The 19,781-nt window shown below is 45.0% G+C and overlaps 1 protein-coding gene and 1 long non-coding RNA gene across 3 annotated transcripts in view; one reads left to right on the forward strand and one right to left on the reverse strand.

Annotated features, from left to right (window-relative positions):
- LOC138751323 (PX domain-containing protein 1-like) overlaps window positions 1-19,781 on the reverse strand; it is a 49,931-nt gene that overhangs the window by 19,268 nt on the left and 10,882 nt on the right. For both annotated transcript variants that reach the window (XR_011349817.1, XM_069913481.1), the window contains exons 2-3: window positions 6,674-6,765; window positions 2,796-2,913 (exon numbers count right to left, since the gene is read on the reverse strand). Coding sequence is in view for 1 of the 2 variants with exons in the window: in XM_069913481.1 (XP_069769582.1) it covers window positions 2,796-2,913; window positions 6,674-6,765 (210 nt within the window). In the remaining variant the exon portion in view is untranslated. The remainder of the gene's footprint in view (window positions 1-2,795; window positions 2,914-6,673; window positions 6,766-19,781) is intronic.
- LOC138751326 (uncharacterized) lies at window positions 15,220-18,425 on the forward strand. The gene is made up of 2 exons (XR_011349818.1): window positions 15,220-15,283; window positions 17,844-18,425. It is a non-coding gene; the product is annotated as an uncharacterized lncRNA (long non-coding RNA).

Here is a 19,781-nt window from a genome sequence, read left to right on the forward strand (position 1 = left end):
GTTCCCCTCCCTCCCTTCAGCTAGTCATCCCTCCTCCCCTTGCTTGCTGCTGTCCCCTCCCTTCCTTCTCCACCTATCACCTCCTGCCTTTGCGACCATCTTTTTCCATATTTTGATGAAGGATTCAGCCCGAAACATTGATTATGTATTTTTACTTTTGCTATGTAGAGGACACTGTTTTGTTCTGCTGAGTTTCTCCAGTATTGTGTTTTTACTTCAACCACGGTGTCTACAGATTTTTCTGTTTTACTATTGAGAACAGGAGTTATGATGTTATTATGTTGTATAAGACATTGATACAGCCAAATTTGGGGTTTTAGGTGCAGTTTTAGCCAACCAATTACAAGAAAATATCAGCAAAACACGAATATCTGCAGACACGGTGATTGAAGTAATAACATGCTGAGCACTTCACTCTATCCACATCAGTGACAGGGATCTCCCAGTGGACAAGCACTTCAATTCCATGCCCCACTCCCATGCTCACATGTCTGTCCATGACCTCATGAACTATCCCACCAAGACCACCCGTAAATTGGAGGAACAACACGATATTCTGTCTGGAAACATGCCAACTGGATGACATTAACATTGACCTCTCCAGTTTCTGCTAGCCTACTTTCTATTCTTCTTCCCTTCCCTTTCCCTTTGTCTTCTTTCCTCCAGCTCTCCATCCTGTTCCCTCTCCAATCACAGAGCTATCTCTTCTCCCCCTACTTGCTGCTGTGTCCTCCCTCCCTTATCTACCTATTACCTCCTGCCTTTGGGAACCATGCTCCTCCTCTCACCTCTCCCCCCCCCCCCCATTTTGCTCAGGTGCCTGCCTACATTTTTTCATATGTTAATGAAGGGCTCTAGCCCAAAACATTGGTTATGTATCTTTATCTTTGCTACATAAAGTACATTGCTTGACCAGCTGAGTTTCTTCAGCATTTTGTCTTTACTACAGGAAAAATATCAATAAAATTGAAAGACCATAGAGAAGATTTACAAGAATGTTGCTGGGACTTATGAGCTGAGTTATTGAGAAACATTGGATAGATAGCGACTTTATTCCCTGGGGTGTTGGAGAATGAGAGGGGATTTGATAGAGGCATACAAAATTATAAGGGATACGGACAGGGTGTTTTCCACTGAGGTTGGGTGAAACAAGAGTGAGAAAACATCGGTTAAGGGTGAAAGGTGAAAATTTTACAGGGAACATTCAGGGGAAACCTCTGAGGGTGGTGAGTGTGTGGAATGAGCTGTCAGTGGAGGAGGTGGATGGAGGTTCGATTTTGACATTTAAGAGAATGGGTGGGTACATGGATGGAAAGGGTATGGAAGGCTATGATTATAGGCTATGATCTGGTTGCAGGTCAAAGGAATGAAGAAGAATAAATCATTTGGTAAGGACTAAATGGACCGAAGCACCTGTTTCTGCGCTATAGTGCTAAGGTTGTAAATCTGATTACACTGAACAACGAAGATTTTTCTTCCTGAACACTTTTAGGTGTATTTTATGGATTTGTCGCTTCTGATCATGAAAATCACTTTAAAATTTCTCTATCCCGTATTTTTTTTTGATAATTTTTGTGATTTTCTGTCATATTTTAAGTCTACTTCAAGCATACAAAACCATGAACTACAACATATCATTAAAAATTAATTTTCTGCACTCGCACTTGGACTTCTTCCCTGCTGATCTTGGTGCAGTCAGCGATGAACCTGGTGAAAGGTTTCACCAAGATATTGCGACCATGGAAAAGTGGTACCAGGACAACTGGAATCCATCAATGCTGGCCGACTATTGCTGGACACTGACTCGAGAGGCATCAGATGCTGAGTACAAATGAAAATCATTGGCAAAATATTTTTAGGTCATTTGAACCAACAGAATGTGTCAGCGTCATTGTGCGATTATACATGTTAAATTCAATAAAGATTAATTTAACATTTGTCCAACTTCCTACATGATACAGCACATCTGAAATTGTCTATCATAATCCCCAATTTTATTTCAGGAAATAAACCTAATGAAAAAGATTGTTGTCCAGTATTATTTGTTGAGTAGGTGATTAGGAAAATTGATGGGGGCAGAGAGGTCGGGGTGGTTTACGTGGTCAAGATAGTAGAATAACCTTTCAAGACATAAGAGCCAATAATCACACGTACAAGGAACTTAAGGTGGAGGAGGAGGATCTATTCCACTATTCAGTACAACTACCTCCCTGCTCCAGTGACCCTGGTTCAATCTAGACCCAGGGTGTTTTCTGCATGGAATTTGTATGTTCTTTCTGTGACAACTCTAGTGTCCTCCCCATCCCAAATTCACTGGGGGTTAACTGGGGACTGTAAACTCCCCCAAGGGCACAGGAGTTCAGGGGAATCCAAAAATGAACAGGCTATGAGGAAAATGGGTATCAGAGCTGGATTGCTCTGAGGACTGGTATAAATTCTATTGGCCAAATGGCCTCCTTTTGTATCGTAAAGAAAAATGGAAATGAGATGTTTTTTAAAAATGACTTGTTCTTTTGCAGAACCTTCAAATATCAGTCTTAGACCACAGATGACTTTTTGACTCCAAGGCACTCTCCCACCTTGATAGGAGTTTACCGAAGGTTTGTGTTAACTGAGGCAGGGCAGAGGAACTCCCTGACTGCACAAAGCTAGATATGGATTGGTGAACTGCACACCAAACATGGACAGAGCTGCCAGCTCCCTGCAGCCCACCCACAGAACTGGCTTCCCCACCACCACACTTACCCTCCAACCAACCTCAACCCTCACCCTATCCCCATGAACAAGGAACTCACCTGATATTTTCACAGGGCTTTGAAAGGTCATCTGCATCTTCTGGTCATTGTCATTCTTTAGTACTTGGTCTATTGAGGATCTCTCGAAGAAGGTGAGGACAACTTCAGACCTGGAATACTGGAGACAAATGCGTGGAAGTGAGAAACTGCACCACATTCATTTACTTTTGGGGTGGGATTTACAGTTGAGGAGGGCAAGGCTACCGGCCTCCACCTTGACAACCTTTTACAGGAGTACAATTGAGAGTGTCCTGTCTGGCTGCATGACTGCATGGTATGGTAGCTGTAAAGTATCAGAATAGAAGTTAAAAAAGAGGATCATCAAAATAGCCGAGAAGATCACTGGGGTCTACCTTTCCTCTACTGATGACATTTACCGGGTATGTGGCTTGATCCTAATCCTTGGATGATGGCTATCATGAATGTATTGGTGGAGCTGCATCAAGTGCACAATTCCAAGTATATAAATTGGGTTCAAAGAATTATAGAAGATTCTTTCCATTCAGTACACAGGATTTTTGACCCACTACCCTCAAGAAGGACTTCCTTTGCAACAGGGTCCTGTCAATCATAGAGTTCTCAGCTTAAAAAAAAACTTGGTATCTATAGAGTTTTTCCATCTGCATTTGGTCTCCCCATGGGAGAGTACACAATATTATCAACTCCAGATGCAGTTGACTAGATGGGAAGTGCAAGTGAATCACCGACATTTCGCCTGGTGGCTCCCTGGATGGTAGAAAGGGAAGAGATGAAAAGATAAGTGTTGTATCTCCTGTGGTTTCCTGGAGTGGACAGGAAGAGTGGCCCAGCAAGCCATCTCTCCAAAGTGGAGAAATGGGAGAGACATCCGTGTCTTATGGTTGGAATCTTGCGGGAGGCAGCAGATATAATGAAGGGTGATCATGGGTGGGTGGGATAGAAGGTAAGGATGGGGTGGTGTGTTCTTGCTCTGGCAGAGAGCAGAGGCATGGGAAATAGATGAGTTATGCACAAGGTCCTGTCCATAACTTGTTTTCCCTTCCCTGTCAGATCTTGACATTCCTGCAATATCATTTACAGTTGTCCCAGCTCAGTTATTCTCTCTACTATTTTCTTCTTATGCACAGCCTTTTGCACCCTGTATTATCTCCCTCTAACTCACCCTCAACCTTTCAATTAACCCACTAACTGGACAACAATTACAAATCGTCCCCATGTCAATCCAGATCTCTCCCTGTCAGAGATATTCCCTGATCAATCCTTCGCCTACCCTCTCTGCAAACTTAAAAACATTATCTTGTTTTCTCTTTTTTCCCAGTTATGATGACAGGCCTTCTACCTCCATTTTACTTTCTCCAAAGAAATTGCCCAACCTGCTGAGTGCTTCCAGTGGTTTCTGTTTGGATTTAAGAATTAAAGGGGAATTTGTGGGCACATCTTCTGCATGTATAGAGGGGGTTAATGACCCTCTTCTGACCCATAATACCTGACTGGTTAAAAAGAATGCTGAGTTGTTCTAAGTGGCACTTGGTCCACAAGCGTTTTTCAGGAAAGAAAATCTGCAATTCTTTACCAGAATTGTTCAACATATGACTCCAGTCCAACACCAACATGGCTGACTCTTTGCTGTACTCTAACAAGAACCAGCAAATCATCCTGCAACAGCTCAGGTCCATAAGGTGTCGAGGTAGAACTAGGACATTCATCCTGTCGATGTCAAGTCTGCACCACCATCCAAATCATGGCTGATGACAACAATTCAAGCATGTTCAGCCTTTCATTGTTAATTACCTCTGGCACAGACAACGTCCTGCCAACCTTCTACACCCTCACCAAAGTCTCTACACCTTTCTTATCGTGTGACAACCTGAATTACACACAATACTCCAAAAGTGGCCTAACTGAAGGTTTATGCAACTGCAACGTGACTTCCTGACTTTTATAGTCGATGCCCCATCTGTTGAATGCAGTCATGCTGCAGGCCTTTTTTTCAATGACCCTATTCACTCGGTTTACCACTATCAGGGAGTTATGGACACACCCCAAAATCCCTCTGCATATCAATGTTCTAACAGGTCCTGTCATTTACTAAAATACATCACCCTACATTTAGAATTTTAAATTCTACAGTATCTGCCTTCCTAAACCTTACAAATGCTTTTCTTTTCCTTTTCAACCAAATTCAGAATCTCCCTGACTCATCCTTATCTTTCATCCACAAAGGAACATGCTGGTCCTGGTCGTTAATCAAAAAATTCCACAGGTCAAATATGGGGTTGCTCTCAATCAACTACTCTCAAACTACTTCCCTCTTAATCCCATTTTATGTAGCCTTCCCAACTTTCCCATTTTCACCCAAGGACTATTCTTATCCTTATCTATGCTAACTTAAGACTTATTAAATGATGGTCACTATTCCCAAAATGCTCCCCTTTTTGAAATACCAATGTCATGGCTAGGCTCATTCCCCAATGCAACATTGAACATTACCCCATTCCTAGTTGGACTATGTATATATTCATTCAAGATACCTTCTTGGATACACCAAACAAATTCTGTCCTAGCTAAGCCCTTGTCTCTGAGAGTCCAAGCCAATATTGGGGAAGTTATGGTTACCCTCTACAATAACCATGTTGCTTTTCCATCTTCTCACAATCTGCCTGCATTTCTATTCCTCTCGCTCCTGCTGCCTTGAGGGAGGCATGTGTTAAGACCTCATCATAATGATTTCATCTTTCTTATTCCTGTGTTCTCTGCACATGGCCTCACTGGATGACCCCTCCAAGATGTCCTCTCATGGTAGAGCAATGACATGCTTCCTAACCAGTAACATAACTCCCTCATCTTATTTATATCCTTCTCTGTCATGCCTGAAATATCTGTGCCCTGGAACACTAAACTGCTGATCTTGCCCTCTCTCAGCCAGATTTCTGAATGGTTAGAATGAAACACAGAAGTCATCAGACACTGTGATTGTAGTTAAAAACACACCGAAATACTGGAGGAACTCAGCTGGTCTTTTCAACATCCATTAAAAGCAAAGATATTTTGCTGACATTTTGGGCCTGAGCCCTTCTTCAAAGAATAAGCAGAATGAGCCAGAAGCAGGAAATCTCAGAATTCAGATAATGCGGTCGAGGGGAGGAATCCAGACCAACAAAGGGTGATAGTTGGATATGATGAAGGGATAGGTAAGAATTTATCATGTCTCTGTGAAAGGAGACAGGAAGACAGAGCTGGGGGATGGTAATGGGGGAAGAAATGAGGTGGGGGGGGGATTTAATGAAAGCCAGAGAAATCAATACTAATGCCATCTGGTTGGTGAGGATGTTGTTCCTACAATTTGTGGTGGTCTCAGTCTGGCAGTGCATGAGACCATGGACAGACCAAGGGAATGGGTTGGGGAATTGATCACTATATCTGTAATGGTTACAATATCATGGTCCCATGTACTAATCCAGGATCTAATTTCACCTGTTATATTTTTAGCATTAAAATGAACACACTTAAAACCATCATTCCTGTTGTGTCATTCTCCTGGCCTGACCTGTTTTTCCATTAGACCTATATGACTTAATTTCTACCTTCCCAATCTCTCCACTTGCTGACCTACTGCTTGATTCCCTCACCATATTAGTTTAAACCTTCCAGCTCAGCACCAGCAAATTTTTCTACAGGTTGTTGCTGCCCTCCTGATTTGGTGCAACTTGTGCTACTTGTACAGGTCCGACCTGCCTTGAAAGAGATCCCCATATCAAGTATCTGAAGACCAGCTCTTTTGCCACACATTGAACTGTGCTACCTGAGAAAGCGTGGGAGGGTTTGGAAGATCTGAACCAAATTCCAGACTCTGATAATACACCAGTCAGCATTTGCAAGTGAGATACTGTGATACTTACTTTGCAGGGCAGGTTAATTATGATCTTCAGGACCTTCTCAATTTCATTCAGTCTTACTTCCATGTCAGAAGCCTTTTTCACTGCAACTATTCCTAGAAAAAAAGGTAAACTAAAAATTATCAAACCATCTGGTGGCAGACTCCAGAATTTGATTTGTTTCTGATGTGTCCAATCAGTTAGCAACAACTAAATTAAAAACTAAACTGCCAGATCAAAAGCAGAAAGATTTGGCTCAAGACTATCTCATTATTCCAACAGACAATTTAGAATCATAAAACCATATAGCATGGTGACAAACCCTTGGGCCCTCTGTCACTAACACTAATCCCATTTTATTCTCCCCTCACTCCCTTCAACTTCCCCTGGATTCTGCCCTCAATTACACACCAGTGGCAATTTAAACCAGCCAATTGACCTACCAAACTACACAGCTTAAAGATGTGCGAGGAAATCCACTCAATCACAGACAGAACATGCAATCTCCACATAGACAACCTCCACAGGTATTTGGGATTGAACACAGGTCTCTGATGCTGTGATGCAGTGGCATTACCTACCGTGCCACAAAGCTGATTTGTTGCTAATAAGTCCCATTGACCAACACTCCCACCTTGCCCCTCAATGACCCCTCTCTCCAAAGACACAGACAACTGTTTCTGTCACATTTACTGTATAATAGAGCTTGCTTCCACAATGTTATCACCCTCTGGTTAAAGTTTGCATAGAGAGCATGAAAGGACCACTGCTGGAAGTGTGTGCCATCACTTCCCCACTCGTGAACTTTGATTCCAAAGTCTTTATTACTTTTGCATATTTATTTTGGCTGATTCCATTCCTAGCAATCCAGTTGTATAGCATGAAGCATGGACCCAAAGAGAAATAGAACATAAAATATTACAGTACAGTAGAGGCCCTTCGAACCACAATGTTGAGCTGACCTATATAAATCTACTCCCCAACAATCTAATCCTATCCTACCTCACCATAACTGTCTATTTTTCTTTCATTCACGTGCCTACCCAAAAGTCTTTTAAATTATCCTATTGTACCAACCTCCACCACGACCCCAAGCAATTCCAGGCACCCACTACTCTCTGAGTAAAAAACTTACCTATGATGTCTCCCCTAAACTTACCTCCAGTCACTTAAACAGATGTCCCCTGGTATTTGCTATTGTCGCCCTAGGAAAAAGGCCTATCTAGGTGTCCACCATCATATTCTTATTTGCCTCTGTTAAGTCACCTCACATCCTTAGTCTCTCCAAAGAGAAAAGCTCTATCAACTTTCCTTATGTAACATGTTATCCAATCCAGGCAACATCCTGGTCAATTTCTTCTGCACTTTCTCTAAAGCATCTACAACCTTCCTGAGGCAACCAGAACTAAACGCTATATCCAAGTGTGGTCTAACCAGAGTTTTATGGAGCTGCAACATTACCTCATGGCTCTTGAACTCAATTCCCCATCTAAGGAAGGCCAACAAACCATACACTTTATTAACCACCCTATCAATTTATGTAGCAACCTTGAGGGATCTATGGACCTGGTCACCAAGATCCTTCTGTCCCTCACACTGTTAAGAATCCTGCCATTAACCACAAACTCCACCTTCGACCTTCCAAATTGCATCACTTCACACTTATCCATGTTGTACTCTATATGTCACTTCTCTGTCCAACTCTTCTTCTTTGGCTTGGCTTCGCGGACGAAGATTTATGGAGGGGGTAAAAGTCGACGTCAGCTGCAGGCTCGTTTGTGGCTGACAAGTCCAATGCGGGACAGGCAGACACGGTTGCAGCGGCTGCAGGGGAAAATTGGTTGGTTGGGGTTGGGTGTTGGGTTTTTCCTCCTTTGACTTTTGTCAGTGAGGTGGGCTCTGCGGTCTTCTTCAAAGGAGGTTGCTGCCCGCCAAACTGTGAGGCGCCAAGATGCACGGTTTGAGGCGATATCAGCCCACTGGCAGTGGTCAATGTGGCAGGCACCAAGAGATTTCTTTAGGCAGTCCTTGTACCTTTTCTTTGGTGCACCTCTGTCACGGTGGCCAGTGGAGAGCTCGCCATATAACACGATCTTGGGAAGGCGATGGTCCTCCATTCTGGAGACGTGACCCACCCAGTGCAGCTGGATCTTCAGCAGCGTGGACTCGATGCTGTCGACCTCTGCCATCTCGAGTACTTCGACGTTAGGGATGAAAGTGCTCCAATGGATGTTGAGGATGGAGCGGAGACAACGCTGGTGGAAGCGTTCTAGGAGCCGTAGGTGATGCCGGTAGAGGACCCATGATTCGGAGCCGAACAGGAGTGTGGGTATGACAACGGCTCTGTATACGCTTATCTTTGTGAGGTTTTTCAGTTGGTTGTTTTTCCAGACTCTTTTGAGTAGTCTTCCAAAGGCACTATTTGCCTTGGCGAGTCTGTTGTCTATCTCATTGTCGATCCTTGCATCTGATGAAATGGTGCAGCCGAGACAGGTAAACTGGTTGACCGTTTTGAGTTTTGTGTGCCCGATGGAGATGTGGGGGGGCTAGTAGTCATGGTGGGGAGCTGGCTGATGGAGGGCCTCAGTTTTCTTCAGTCTGACTTCCAGGCCAAACATTTTGGCAGTTTCCGCAAAACAGGACGTCAAGCGCTGAAGAGCTGGCTCTGAATGGGCAACTAAAGCGGCATCGTCTGCAAAGAGTAGTTCACGGACAAGTTTCTCTTGTGTCTTGGTGTGAGCTTGCAGGCGCCTCAGATTGAAGAGACTGCCATCCGTGCGGTACCGGATGTAAACAGCGTCTTCATTGTTGAGGTCTTTCATGGCTTGGTTCAGCATCATGCTGAAGAAGATTGAAAAGAGGGTTGGTGCGAGAACACAGCCTTGCTTCACGCCATTGTTAATGGAGAAGGGTTCAGAGAGCTCATTGCTGTATCTGACCCGACCTTGTTGGTTTTCGTGCAGTTGGATAATCATGTTGAGGAACTTTGGGGGACATCCGATGCGCTCTAGTATTTGCCAAAGCCCTTTCCTGCTCACGGTGTCGAAGGCTTTGGTGAGGTCAACAAAGGTGATGTAGAGTCCTTTGTTTTGTTCTCTGCACTTTTCTTGGAGCTGTCTGAGGGCAAAGATCACGTCTAAATCCTGTTGTAACCCACACTCTCCATTACTCCTCCAACATGCATATCATCTATGGGGAAATGGGCCCTTTGAGACGTTGAATTATCCTTGACCATCATACATTCATAAGGGAACTAGCCTTGGGACTCTCTCCACATCATGGAGTCACAAGGAGCTTTTAAGCTGCAGCACCCGAGTAGCCCTCCTGGACCCAGGTGCAATTAGTAGGGCAAAGGTGCCTCCAGCACCTTTTAAGCTGAGGAGGGATAGCCCCAGTAAATCGTCAACTCGATGATTTAAGGGGGATTCCAACCCCGCGATGACACGGTAAGTGACGCATCTCACAAACTAGTCTCCCCCACCAGTCTCCCTCCCACCGTCAGTCGTGTTCCCCACCACCCCATGGCAGCCAGCCTCTCTGCCCCTGCAGCAGCCGATCTCTCTCTCCCCTGCGGCAGCAACCCCTCTCCCTCGCGACAGCGACCCATCTCCCGCTGATTGTGGCACCCCCCCACCCCATTGTGGCAGCAATCTCTCAGTCCCCCCTTCTCCACCCGGGCCCTGGCAGTGACCCCTCTCTCCCCCCTGATCACCGCAGATACTTCAGCCGGATACCCGGTCCGACCCTTTCAAGCTGCCTTGTGAGTGGGGCGCTAACCAAATTGCCTGGTTAACCCCATTTTACAAGGTAGTTTGAAAGCACCTACTGTCTCAGGTTCATGTATCCACTGCACAGTAAAGTTGGCAGTGCCACCTCTCCAAGTTCCTCCAGTCTATCGATCGCTTCTAACTGCAAACTAACTCTGTCATGTCTGAATGGGTCCATGTATCACCTTGGCATCACCCTGCCTCAGCTCACCTCTTACCAGAACCTTTGGTATCTGCCACGCTCCTCAGTTCAGTCAAACCCACATTGCTTGAATGTCAAACCATGCTCATGTGCGTGCACTCACATGCAACCCTGATACCCTTTGTGCAAACTCGCGTACACTCCATATCCTCCCACGAGCCCACATGCGGCTTCATAGCATGTTCACAAGTGACTCTGTATGTCCACACATGAGCCCATGGTAACCTGGAGTGGCTCCATCATCCTCCCAGCTCCCCAATTCCTTACAGACCTAGGCCGCCATGCATGAGCCCACCAGTGGCTTCCAGTCCCATAAACGACCCTGTTTGCCCCTCTGCTGCGAGGGTCAGACCAGGGGTTGCACAACCTGCAATAATGGGATCGGTACAGTTGGTGAGACAGTGCTCACAATCTACAGAGTGTGAGTGTATCAATGCTTTTAGGGGAAGAGGGACCAGTGGAAATAAAGAGCAAGAAATATCCTATTCATACTAATTTAGAATATCTCATTTTCTGTCTTGGCATATCGTGCCAATTAATTTTTTTTTGTGTAGTTAGAATTTCATTTGTGAATTATATGTATGACAATAAAATCTCCTTCTCAATGTCAGGAGTTGCACGTTCTCCCCGTGTCTGCATGGGTTTCCTCCAGGTGCTCTGGTTTCTTCAAACCCTTCAAAACGTACAGCGTTTATAGATCAATTGATGTATTTAGGGTGCATGGACTGGAAGGGCCAGTTACCGTGCTGCATCTCTAAATTAAATTTAAAATCTGAGTTTTACCTTGGTTCCAAAAGTTGGAAAGTGTTCTATTTCCTGGAGCTTAAATATATGTTCTCTCTCTTTCTTAAAAAATATACAGTGTTTTACCAAGGTGTGCAGTTGTCAAACTAACAGCAACAGAGTCCATGAGTCCACCCGAGTACCCAGCTATTGCTTCCTGTAACAAGGTGGCACTGCCGACAGCTCTGCTGCTGGTGCAGACCCCAGGGAAGAGAGATACATTGCTGGTCCGATGGGTTCAACTGGCCGGTCCTAAGGTCAGCAGCTCTGTCCAGTCATTAAACAGCCTGTTAAAGGATCTGAGAGTATTTGTAAGTAAAATCCTGCAATCGTGTAGCTCGGTGCTCAAGATGGCAGTGGCTGTGTTTGGCAGCGACCACAAGGAGTTACAGCTCCAGTGAGCAGCGGACCGATGCAGGGCACCAGAAATGGGTAGAACAATCCCCTAATGAGAAGGAGAAGCATAGGGCATGATCCTACAGGGAAGGTGACCGTGACAGAAAACCAGCAAGGGGCTCAGCAGCTGAGGTACCCACATAGGCTGCAGGCGACTTGTGGTCGGAGGACCTGCATGGGCTACAGGCTACGTGGTGCTACAGGCTGGCTCATGAAAACCAGGTATCAGATCTGGGACTTGAGAAGTCACTGAAGGCAAGAAGTGCTCCTAAAGGGCCTCAGGCGCTGAAGGTTTCCTGATCACATCAGAGATTTGGATCTGAAATACAGGTTGCCAATGAATCGAAGAGGAGTCTGTCTGGCTGCAATGGTTGAAGGAGTGCTGGATGCAAGTCCACGGACATTCAGTGATTCTGAAGGGACTATCTTTTGCTCAGGATCGTCACCTGAATGTATGTTAGAGGGGTGCATTAGCGAGTTAGGAGGGGGTAGGGACCAATCTGTCGACGGGGGATGGGGGGGAGGTGGGGGGGGGGGGCTGACAGGATCTGACCCATGGGGGGAGGGGGTACGCTGAGAGGATTCGACCTGTTGATTGGGTTGGGGGGGATACTGACAGGATCCAACCTGTCAAAGTGGTGGAGGGATGGGGTGGGTTGCTAAAAGGAGCCCACCTGTCATTGAGGCCATCCATCCAACTTGGGACAAGAGGTGTGCTAGTGACACAGCCAGGGATGGGTGGAGAGTCGCTAGCATGCATCATCCTAGACACTACAGACACAGGAGGAAGAGGGGCGGATCTGATGGCCAGGGACGGCTGCAACCGTGTGGGGGAGGGGCGCAGCACCTCGTTGAGGGGGCAATGCCTGTGGATGCCCCCATTTGCGTTCGCCCTGCTTTTCCTTCTCTTTCTCTCTTACTGTAATTCATTCCAGGCGACTCTAATAGCGACTCTTCAGCTTACGGCAGGCAGAGGCAATTTTGTGTAATATTACATGTTCTGTAGTTTGTGACAATAAGGGAATCTTGAATGAATTATTTGCAGAATCCATTGCTGTTCTATTCAATTAAAAAGCCAGCCTCTTGATATAATGCATTCAAAGCCGGCTGCAGGAGAAACCAATCACAAGCAGCTGAAGGAAGGACAAATCACAGCCGACTGGTGGAAGGACCAATCACAGTGCCAGCTGGTGGAGGGACCAATCACAACTGGCTGGTGGAAGGACCAATCACAGCACTAGCTGGTGGAAGGACCAATCACAGCACTAGCTGGTGGAGGGACCAATCGCAGCACTAGCTGGTGGAGGGACCAATCACAGCACTAGCTGGTGGAGGGACCAATCACAGCGCTAGCTGGTGGAGGGACCAATCACAGCTGGCTGGTGGAGGGACCAGTCATCCCTGGACCTGCTGCCAAGAAATTCCTGATAAACAAATACAGTCACAGACCACATGGAATCAAGTTGTATGATGCAAGTAAAATATTTCAACTTGCAATCCTTGGCCACAGGCCTCACTTGGAAGTTTCTGTGAAGACAGGGCTCTTCAGGAAAACAGGACACTCTCTTTGAGTTGCTATTATGCAACAGGAGTCAGGCCATTTGGTCCATTGTGTAAGCACTGACCATCACCCATTTACACCAATGTCGGAGTCCAGTTTAATTCCCCACTCAGTTCCCTGCAGAAAAGGGCAGCAATGAAAATAAGGGCCACATTCCTGCTACACTCCTGGCCTGCTGCCAATTTAAAATCCTAATTTTCAGCTAGTAGGTGCTTGTAGCAATGCCAGTGGGATATAGGGTTGGGATGAGGGGCTAATGTGGCCCAAGAAGATAACATACTCAGATTTTATTGCGGTTTTCTTAAAGGCCAGGAGAGAAACCCCAGTCCTGTCCAGGCTGAAATCACTCCTGAAACCTAACAATTAAAATCCCTTCCAGCCCTAAATTGAACATCAAGGTTTCATAACAAATATAACTGGGCTAATTAGAGGTTAATCAAGGAGTCTGCATATGCTGGAGAACTGGACCAATACACAAAGGTGCTGGAGTAACTCAGCCGGTCAGGCAGCGTCTGTGGAAATCACAAGGCAATTGACACTTCAGGCCTGAGGCTTCTCTACTCCTTCACTACTCCTCATTCCTCCTCTACTCCCCTGTCCCCCTTCTTACCCCTACCCCTGGCCCTTACTGCCTTTACAAACTCCCCATTAACCTAAATCCTTCACCTCCCATCTCTGACCCCTCTCCACCCACCCAAGTGCCTCCCCCCCAGACCCCAGATTCCACCTTCCTCCTCCCTCTAACTTTCTCCTAACCCCTGAACCCTACTCTAACGCCTGCCAGGTTTTCACTATCCCCTCCGACCTTCCCCTCTTAGAGATGGAATGCTCTGTCCTGAGTAGAGGCCTCACCTTTGTCCCCTTCTGCCCCCACCTCAATGAGTTCCGTGCATACCATGATGCCAAACTCTTCTTCCATTGTCTCTGTTCCTACTTCTTCAGCCAGGATTCTCTATCCCTCATTAAAGACCCTTCTCCCACTTGAAGCCTCTCCTCTTGGACATCTTGTCCTTTCCTATTGCCCATTCTGGATCTTTTCATTTTCAACTGCTGCCGAAACATTAGATTTCAAGATGAAAACTGTCAGAAACACTGAGGATGCTCAACCTACTGAGGGTTTCCTTCCTATTTTGTTTCTGACCCATCTCATTTTGCCCTGTTTTATTTTTCAATGAGGTCTCCTCTCATTCTTCTCAACTCTAAAGGATAGATGCTTTAATCTTCTATTCTCTTCACATCTGTCAGATGTACTAGTCCAAGACCAGAATCTTTACAAGTCTGTCTTGTTTTAAGCAAAGACCGCAAACCTGTACACACACCTCCGAGTTCAGTAAGTTTTGAAATAAATCTTTACTCTTTCACTCAAATCCTTTCCCAGTAAAGCAAAACATACTATTTACCTTCCTAACTGTTCATTGTACTTGCGTGTTGGTTTTCAGTGAATTGGGTACAAAGGCAGCTGAGTCACTTTGAACATCAACTTTAACCATTCTCTCACCATTTCAAAAATGCTCTCTATTTCGACCACAGTGGGGTTCCTCGTGTTTCTTCACCCTGCTCCTCATCTGCCATCAGTGGCTGATTAACCATAAGGCTGAGTAGGCTTAAGCCTAGGGGTCCAGAAGAAAGGGGTGCAAGAGCAACAAAAAAAATGGTTTAATTGAGTGTACATGTATTTTAGATGATATCTCAGTACTTTTGCATATATTTTTTCACTTTGTACTACAGCCATGATGAGGTTATTATATCACGAGTTGGAGATAACATGAGCATACACTGGTTAAAGACAGGGAGCAAAGCCTGTATTGTGAAATCTAGAAAATATGACGGTAAACAGAGATGTTACTTTAGTAAGTCCATGTTTTACCGCTCCCTCACAAATGGCGAGAAAATCAGAAGTTGGTTGTGTTATTCTCCAAACACAGGTAAGACATTCTGTTTTAACGGCAAACTGTTTTCAAGTGAAGACCGTGCTTGATTACTCGACAATACCAGTCAGAACGTGATGACATGGAAGCACTTTTGAAAGGGTTTTTGCAACATTTAAATTTCTTGCTTATACATGTAGTACATTATACATAGTACAATGATAAAAATTATTTAATGTTACTTAATGTCACTTTATTCTAGTCAATGAAAAGTGGTGCAGTGGGGAAAGGTCAGGGGGAGCCTTACTAAAGCTAGGCCTGTGGGCCTGGATGGTAGTTGATCTGCCACTGTCTGCCAACACTCAGATTGTCCACATAACTCTAAAGCTACCCTGTATCCTTCTCATTCTTCACAGATCCCATTTGGTCTCCTTGCCAAGTCAATGATTTGGACTGTGAATAGATGGGGCCTGAGCACCGATCTCTTTGTTATCCCACAAGTCATAACTTCCAACCTGAGAAGGACCAGTCCATTCCCATTCTTTCTTCTCTATCATTTGACCAATTTTCAACCCAGTGCCAGCAACATGGGTTCTAATCCAACACTCTCTGTAAGGAGTTTGTGCTTTCTCCCCATGACCTGTGTGGCATTCCAGCCCAATCCCAGATTCCAAAGATGTGCAGGGTTAATAGGTTAATTGGTCACATGAGTGTAATTGGATGGCGTGGGTTCGTGGTTTGGAAGGATCTGTTACTATGCTGTGTGGTTAAAAAAGTCATCCTAAATGCTATGTGCTCTAATCATCCTTCTCATCAAAAGCATGATTTTCTATTCACAAATCCATATTAACCCTGCTCAGTCATATCAAGTGTCTTGATATCATATCCTTTACAATAGATTCCAATATCACTTCCACTTTTTCAATGACAGAGGATGTTTGACCTGAAACATTGACCCTGTTACTCATCCCACAAATTCTGCCTGACTTGTTGAGTATTTCCATTCTTTTCTATTTTTGTTCTAGGCTTCCAACAATTGTTTGGATATGCACTTTTACACTCTCATCTCTTCAATATCCCTTCCTCAAAATCATGAACAAGCCACAAAATGTGTTGTTCTGTGAAAGCATCATAGAGCAAACATTCATAATAACCACCTTACAAAAGATAAATAAAAATACTGCATGAAAAGTCGAAGTAAGGCAGTGTCTTTGGTCCATTGATTATTCAGGAATCTGATGGCATTGGGGAAGAAGCTGTCCTTGTGCCGCTGAGTGCTCGTCTTTAGGCTCTTGTACGTTTTTCCCGACGGTAGCAGAATGAAGAGAGCATGACCTGGGTGGTGGGGTTCCTTGAGAATGGAGGCTGCTTTCTTAAGACACCACCTCTTTTAGATGTCCTCAATGGAGTGATGTCTGGTGCCCACGATGTCTCAGGCTGAGTTAACAACCCTCTGGAGTTTTTCTTGTCCTGAGCGTGGGCACCTTTGTACCAGACAAGAATGCAACCAACCAAAAGAATGCTGGTTGAAGGATGCTCTCCATGGTACACCTTAGAAGTTTTCAAGAGTCTTTGGTAACATATTGAATCTCTTCAAACACCCCAGAAAATATAGCTGCTGGCAAGCCTTCTTTGTGATTGCACAGGATAGGTCCTTGGAGATATTAACATCCAGGAATTTGACATTCTTGACCCTCTCTACTACTGAGCCCTTGATGAGAACTGGGTCAAGTTCTCTTGACTTCCTCCTAAAGTCCACAATCATCTCCTTGATTTTGCTAACATTGAGCGCAAGGTTGTTATTTTGACATCACTCAATGAGCTGATCTATCTCCCTCCTGTTCACTTCCTCATTGCCGTTTGTGATTCTGCCGACAACCCTTGATGTCATCAGCAGATTTGTAGTTAGCATTGGAATTGTGCCTGGCCACTCATCGAGGGGTCAGAAGTGAAGAGGATAAAGAACTTCAAATTCCTGGGTTTCAACATCTCTGAAGATCTATCCTGCGGCCTCCATGTCGATGCCATCATGAAGGCGGCTCACCAGCGGGTAAAATTTGTGAGGAGTTTGAGGAGATTTGGTATGTTACCAAAGACTTGTAAATTTCTATGGGTGTCCCATGGAGAGCATTCTGATTGGTTGGATCACTGTCTGGTATGGAGGTGCCAATGCACAGGACAGGAAAAGGCTACAGAGAGTTGTAAACCTGGGCAGCGCCATCATGGGCATCAGTCTTCACTCCATTAAGAACATCTTTAAGAGGCAGTGTCTCAAGAAAGCAGCTGTGATCATCAAGGACTCTCACCACCCAGGGCATGTCCTCTTCTCACTGCTATCATCAGGAAGGTACAGGAGCCTGAAGACTAATGTTACACACACGGCTTCTTCCCCTCCACCATCAGATTTCTGAATGGACAATGAACCACAGACACTACCTCATTTTTTCTCTTCGTTTGCACTAATTATTTATTTTTAAATCATGAATTTACAGAAATGTAATTGATAGGAATTTTTGCACCTGTAATGCACGATAATGCTGCCTCAAAACAACAAATTTTGTGACAAATGTTCACGACAATAAAACTGATTCTGAAATTTGCCGTCTCCAATCTGCAGGAAGCAAACTGTGCAGCAGCTCAGTGTGGAGGTGAGGGGTGAGCCCGCAAAGACTGCTGAAGGATTTGGACAGGTTGTGAGCAGGCAGGAAGGCGACAGATGGATCACTAGTCAGGAAGGCGCATCAGCACCTACAATTCCTAAGTAGGCCGAGGAGGGAAAAGCTACCGGCCCCCATCTTAACAACCTTTTACAGGAGTACAATTGAGAGTGTCCTGTCTGGCTGCATCATTAAGTGGGATGGTGGCTGCAAAGCATTAAAGCATTGGACTAGAAGTTAATACAGAGGATCATCAAAGCAGCTGAGAAGATCACTGAGGTCTCCTTTTCCTCTGTTGATGACATTCACTGAAATTGCTGCATAAATAGGGTTCAATCCAGCACACAGGATCTTTGACCCACTACAATCAGTAAGGAAGTACAGGAGCATCAAAATCAGGACTACCAGGCTGGGAAATACCTTCTTCCTGCAGGCTGTGAGACTGAGAAATGATATCCTGTAACCAAGTAAATCACCTCAAATATTTACATATATTTCTTTTAAACTATATCTGCATGTATAAATTTGATTTTGATATGGTGTGTTTTGTATATGTGTGTGCATTGTGATCAGAAGAAACTGTTTCGTCAGGTTGTACATGTATAATCAGAAGATAACAAACTTGAACTTGAAAAAGGAATATAGGAATGCAGAAACTTCCTAAACAGTTGGAAATTTGTGGACATCTGGGCACAATCTGGGGTATTTGGGGAGCTGGTTTATGAGACCAGAGCTACAGAAAGGTGTCAGTCAAGCAGACAGTCAGAATTGCTAGAGGAGGATGGAACAGAGCAGAAAGGATCTTGCTGTGGTTGGATGAAGCTTTAATGAGATATCATCTGGAGCAGTGTACAGTTGAGTTTCTACGAGTGTGGTTGTTTCATCTCTCCTGCCTCCATTCAATCATACAGAGCTCCCACCTCACCAACCCCTCCCTTCTCTGCCTCTTTTCCATCATTAACAGTTACTCCAACTTTTCCCAGTTCTAATGAAAAATTAAACTAAAATAATTATCTTCCTGTCTCCAGCGATTCTGCCTAACCTGTCAAGTGTTTTCCAAATTTACCATTCTTCTTTAGGTATCGTCTTCCTCCCTACCCTTTGCCTTCCTTGGACTTTGACCCCCTCACTTCCTCTCCCCTCCACAAGATGGCCTGCTGCCTCGTCCTGATGTGCCATTTACCTGTAACACTCTCAGTTCCCACAATCTGACAGTCATACAACAAATCTCCCTGGGAAATGGATGGTTTCCCCTCTGTACCTTTTGTACCAGATCCCACTCTAACCGTATGTGGTGGAACCAATGTATAGCTATTAGCACTGTCCGAATGAATGTATTAGATGAGCTGGCCCACCCCTGCATCTGTGACTTGTCCCCTCAGAATTCCCATAAAGGCTGTCACACTCAAAGTCCCCCCTCATTACCTGCCTTGGAACCAAGCCAGCGACATGAGATATGCTGATGTCTTCTGGTGATTAAAGTCTATTAATCACAACTCTCAGACTAATGTGGTTGATGAATGGTGCTACACCTTGAACTCCAGTCCCTCATCACCCAGGGGCAGGCTGGATTTCCTGTTACTGACATTATTGGTGGCTGGAGTGGTGGGAAGGGTGAGCTTCATCAATCATCATGAGGCCACAAGTGCCCTCAGACTCCAGATCCAAACCTGACAAGATGAGTACCATCACGTGCACAGGGACCATCAGAAGTTGGGGCAGGATGCACCCTGCAGGTCCTCAGTGAGGGATGCCCTGATACAAGGGGTGTGGGGAGAGGTCCTATTGGGTAACACCAACCTGTCCTGGCATTTGGCAGGAATTGTGAACCATTCCTTGGAGAGCCCTTGCCCAATGCACACCTTGAATGATCTCAGTCCTCTTGTTCCAATCTCATC

The sequence above is a fragment of the Narcine bancroftii genome, chromosome 1, assembly GCF_036971445.1.
Source record: "Narcine bancroftii isolate sNarBan1 chromosome 1, sNarBan1.hap1, whole genome shotgun sequence".
NCBI classification, from domain to species: domain Eukaryota; kingdom Metazoa; phylum Chordata; class Chondrichthyes; order Torpediniformes; family Narcinidae; genus Narcine; species Narcine bancroftii.